General features: G+C 31.6%; 1 protein-coding gene across 1 annotated transcript; it reads right to left on the bottom strand.

Moving 5' to 3' along the window:
* Window positions 1–2812: 2812 nt before the first annotated feature.
* Window positions 2813–4764, bottom strand: LOC142641788 (actin-depolymerizing factor 2-like). Its single transcript, XM_075816264.1, has 3 exons — window positions 4561–4764; window positions 3433–3698; window positions 2813–3328 (listed from the first exon to the last, which is right to left on the bottom strand). The coding sequence occupies exons 1-3, from the start codon at window positions 4561–4563 to the stop codon at window positions 3178–3180; spliced, it is 420 nt and encodes a 139-aa protein (XP_075672379.1). The 5' UTR covers window positions 4564–4764; the 3' UTR covers window positions 2813–3177.
* Between the last annotated feature and the right edge of the window lie 569 nt (window positions 4765–5333).

The following is a 5333-nucleotide window of genomic DNA, read 5'->3' on the forward strand; positions in this document are numbered from 1 at the left end:
TGGATTTTGCGTGTTTCGTTCGTGTGTATTATTGGATATTATCGTACTAGTCTGCAACAAATTTTAAGTTACAAAGATATTATCTGTTTTAATCTCACACAAGAGCAACTGCATCCGTCATTACACATTTTTTATCTATTTTATATTAAAAAATTTACTTTTTTTATTTTGCACACTTATGTTTATAAAATACTCACATCAGTTTATCTATTCTACATATTTATTCAATAAAACATTTATTTTTTTACAATTTTTTATTATTTCCTCACTCACTCCCCTCTCTCAGACCCAACACTACCAAAAAATACTAAAATATAAAATGCATGAGCATATATACACCATTACTGCAACACTTGTGTATTTATGCACAATTTTACACTCATTGATGTGGGTGTTTTTTTTGTCAAAATGTGTAAAATGAAGTGTTTTTTGTATTTTGCAACCACTAATGTGGTTGCTCTAAGTTACATTATTTTTTAACCTACAAACGGTAATTTATTACATAAAATTTATTATAAAATAGTTTTTTTTTTTCAGCTATAACATAGTTGTTAAAATGTTTCACTCATTCTGTAAAAATAAAGTTTGCCAATGAGTATAATTTTGAAAAATAAAATGAGTATATCATAAAGAATAAAAATAAATGGAATTAAATAGAATGTATTTAAGTAATTTTTTTTTTGTTCTTTTAATAAGAGTAATCTTTTTTTTCTTTTTGATGATATTTTTTTGGATGTTTTAAAATAAAAGTGTAATGTAAATAATCTTACTTGGGAGTAATATAATAATAATAATAATAATAAATTGAATGGAATCATTTTATAACAACATTACTATTATACATATTTTAAAATAAATGACTAAATATAAAGGTATTTTGAAATTTTAGTTAAAATTTCATAAAACTTTATTATATTTCTTTTAATTCCTCCCAATTTTCATTCAAATTCATTTGTTTTTATTGATGAGTTTTATTCATTTGTCTGTTATTGATGAGTTTGTTTACAATCTAGTGTGGCTTTGAACTTTCATGATGCTATTTACAAATAGTGTGCTGCAAAATTATAATAGAAAGTTTTACTTTTTCTACCCTATGCTCTTTGCTTGATTAGTGGGAATATGTTCATGTAATAATGGTCACCCTATCACAATGATGATTCTGTACCCACATTTATGTATAAAACACATTGAGAATTTATTTCTCGTGTTGAATGAAAGTGGTTTAGTATAAAGTTTTTAAATAGTACACTTGGGAATTCTAAAATTAAATTTTACTAATTAAACTAAAATAAGATCTGCATTGTGAAATTTGGGGCTATATCAGTCTTGCTAAACCTCCTTCAATGCCAAAAATGAAGAGCTGATTGTGCTCACATTAGCAGCCAAGTTGATCGTCTCTTCTTGCATAGTGTTTAATGCAAAAGATTGCTCCGTACGAACTCCTGCATCTCCTTGTTGAAGATGTGATCGTTTGGTCTCTTAGCCCAAATGAAAATTGAAACTCTTTTACAACACAAAATCTCTTAAGTATCTCTTAAGTAGACCTATTATGAGGTTGACTATCATTTAGACCAAATTGAATTCCTAGGCACAATGGAATGAAAATATGAAAATTCTATCAATCTTTGGTGTTTCACTTTATATTATATTGATTATAATATGTCATATGACAAATTTTTCTCTTTTGATACATACGAATACAATAATATTTTAAATCTATGACGTCTGCTCCTTTGATACATACGAATACAATAATATTTTAAATCTATGACGTCTGCTCCATAATAATTACTCTTTATTATTAAGCTAAATCATTAATTGATTTTTGGTATAAGTGAGAATTGATCATCGTATCTCTTATTCAATGACAAGAAAATTTACTACTAAAAATTACTTTTCTTTTTTAACCTTTGGTTATTTTAAAAGTATATATATATATATATATGACAAGATCAGACTAATAACATTAAAAGTTGTCTTAAAATGGGACAAATGATTTTTTATTCGGCACAATATTATCACTTGGATAGCCCTCCATTACGAGCTTCTTGCAGCGAATCGAATTAGTAGATTTTATTCCATCACCATGTCTCTTATGGCCTATGAATGCTTGACGATGGAAGTGCCCAATATCCCTATTTTTAGAGCAGCTATGATCATCCAGCAACCAACCTTTATAGCCGAATACCCCTATTTTTAGAAAAACCTTTAATAAAAAGAGAGACAAAAACCTTGTACTCGGGAAGTATACAACCTCGCAAAGATAATTAAAATTAAAATTACGAAAAAGTAATCTTTATTAAAGGTCCCGGTTACCACTGCCACAATAATGCTATGGCATACAATCTTGCCACAGTCCCTTGGCCGTTCAAAGGAATAAAAAGAACATCTCACTTGGCCAGGGGTTTAGATTGTATAAACCAGTCTATGGATTAACACTAAACACAGTGTTGCTTACTATTGCCCATCGATTTAATGGTAATAGTGCAAGTTAGAAATATAAAACTATCGATACCTGAGACCTAAAAAGATTAAAAAGTACTAAAATAAGGACTGCCAATGCTAATTCTGATCCACTCTTATTGGCAATTATTGAACACTAAACACAATGTCGCTCACTATTGCCCATCAAATTAATGGTAATAGTATAAGCTAGAAATATAAAATAACTAAAAAAATTAAAAAGAAAAACAAGGAATGCAAATGCTACTTCTGATTCACAATTATAGGCAAATTGATGAATACATCTTTGGCCTATTCGGCACTTTAAAACTGTTTCAATGTCACCAAAAAAATTGGAAAGAAAATCAAGTAAAACAAAACGTAACCATTGGACAAATTCAGTATTGGGGAAGGCAAAAGAATAGCCTGATCTACAATACAATATAGGGTTCAGAAGAGCAAACAACTGAAATTGATATGTACCCCATAATCCAGCATATTAGTGTGTATAATTTCACACTAAATAGTATACCCAATAAAGCCACAGATAACAATTCAGGAAGTTTTAAATGTAAAAAACACCAAGCCGAATTACCTTTCACTCAAAAAGAAAGAGAAAATTTAAATAAACACCAAGCCATTAGCATAGATTAAAGCAAGTTCTAAGTTCCACGACCTATAAACATTGAACCAGATAGTTGGAAATATCTCCATTGCATAGCTCACACTTCAAATTCAATTAGTGCGGCTTCTAATAACATCAACACCCATCTCAGTAGGATCAGTAGCTTGCAACTCCACCTGAATACCATCCAACTCTCTCTTAAACCTATCCTTTGAGCTCGCATAAATCATCTTGCTTCTCACCTTTGAAACATCAGGGGACCTTCATACATAATATAATAGATCAGTAAAAGCACAAACCATAACAAACAATAATACAGGAGAACAGAACAAGAACATGGTAAACTCAGAAACACTAAAGAATACCAGGCGATGAAAACAATCCTGCTCCTTGGGACATTCTCCTCTGTCATAAAATCAAAGTCATACACAGCATAACGGCACTCATTGGCAGGGAGGCTTGCAGAGAAAACCTCATAACTATCAGTTGGCTCACCAAGCTTCTCAACAATAACCTGCTTTTGCTTCTCCTCAATCTTGAAAACAATAAAGCGGTACGTTCTTTTTGTCTTCAGTTCTAAAAACTTAAGCTTGCAATCATCATGTACAGCCATCCCAGATGCTGCGTTCGCCTGCCATGTTGGATAAAATAGTTGCAAGTATCAAATACCAACTATTTGAAAAATCAACATTTCCATATTTAACACAGACACACACTATCCTCTTCACAAGCGTGCAGAGGCTTTTTTTTTTTTTTTTAATGAAATATAAAGATAACTCTAAATCTTTAACATAGAACCTTGTGACATATTGCCAAGAGCCTTGTAGCTCAATTGTAGGGTTATTAATAAAAACACAAGATCCTAGTTTCTTTCTTCTCCTTCTTAACATTCACAGCATTTGTCATAATAACTAAGCAAATTAAAATACTCTAAATTATTTCCCGATGGCTTTAATAATGTTCATAGTTTTTCTTAATTTTTAACTAAGCAAACTAGATCACAAGCACATATTACTTTGGCATAAAACCAAACCACAATCAAGTGAACAAACCAGAAGTTCTCAAAGCTTTAAATCACGGCAGTAAAAAACTAAAACAGAGTTCGGAAAATTTCATGTCCCAGAGCATTTCATTAAGCAAAACATAGAAGACAACCCCCCACACACAAAGCTAGTCACAGGATACGCAACAATATGAAACACATAACACATATGTACATACAGATCAAACGGATTCAAAATCCAAACTTCCAAAGCAACTCAACAGATCAAATTAGCAGCGAAGACCAAACGGTTCAACGCAACAATTAAAAAAAAAAAAGTTGATCAAATCAGAATCAAGCAGATCAGTAACCGAACAAAAGTTATAAACCCTAGTTGAATTTCTAGTCCACCGAAAATCCATAGAGATTCTACACAAATCAACCAACAATTTTACAGATCCGAACACCAAAAGAGAAAAAAAAGAGAGTGCGAAGTAGTGGAAGCACTCACCATTGTTTTTGTTTAGAGAAAATATCGGAGGAGAAAAGAGAGAAAACTGAGAGAGAAGAGAAAATCTAGGGCTCCAAGAGAGAGAAGAGAGACGAAAAAGATGGATGGATGGATAGGAAATGTGGAAATGGAATGGAAGCCCTTTCTTTCTTTCTTTTCTTTTCTTTTCTTTCTTTTTAGTTTGGTGGCTCTTGCTAATGTAACGGTGATGGTCACGGGGACGGTTTTTTAAACCATTGAACGAGTGCCACCTCACCTGCAGTGAGATCGTTGAGTGTGGCGTCGGCGTCGCGCAATGGGCTTTTGTTACTGTGTACTATTCGGTTTTGGTACGATTTACAGTTGTACTGTACACCAGTCCATGTCAAATCTGGTCAATTTTGTTGGTCAGGTTTAGATTTCACATATTTAAATTGAAGGCATTTAAATTTTGAAATAATATGAAAATGCGTACACTGTTACTTAAATCTAAAAATAAAGTTTGAACAATGAAGGGATAAAATGGATTATTTTTGAAATAATGGTGAAGAAATTAAATAGTAGGACCCATGACAAGCATTAGTTGAATGCTTGTCATGGCTTTGTAGTTAAATTGGCATATCTTTATATACAAAATGGTACTTGGGGGTCTAGGAAAGGATTCGAGCTGCAGGTTAGCAGCATATTGTAATTATTTCTTAAAAAAAAAAAAAAAACTCATGCATTTTTAGTTTTTAGTTTTTAGTTTTTTAATGCATTTTTAGTTTAAGAGCATGAATTATAGATTCGAGGGC

Source organism: Castanea sativa, chromosome 6 (genome assembly GCF_040712315.1).
Source record: "Castanea sativa cultivar Marrone di Chiusa Pesio chromosome 6, ASM4071231v1".
In the NCBI taxonomy this organism is placed as follows: domain Eukaryota; kingdom Viridiplantae; phylum Streptophyta; class Magnoliopsida; order Fagales; family Fagaceae; genus Castanea; species Castanea sativa.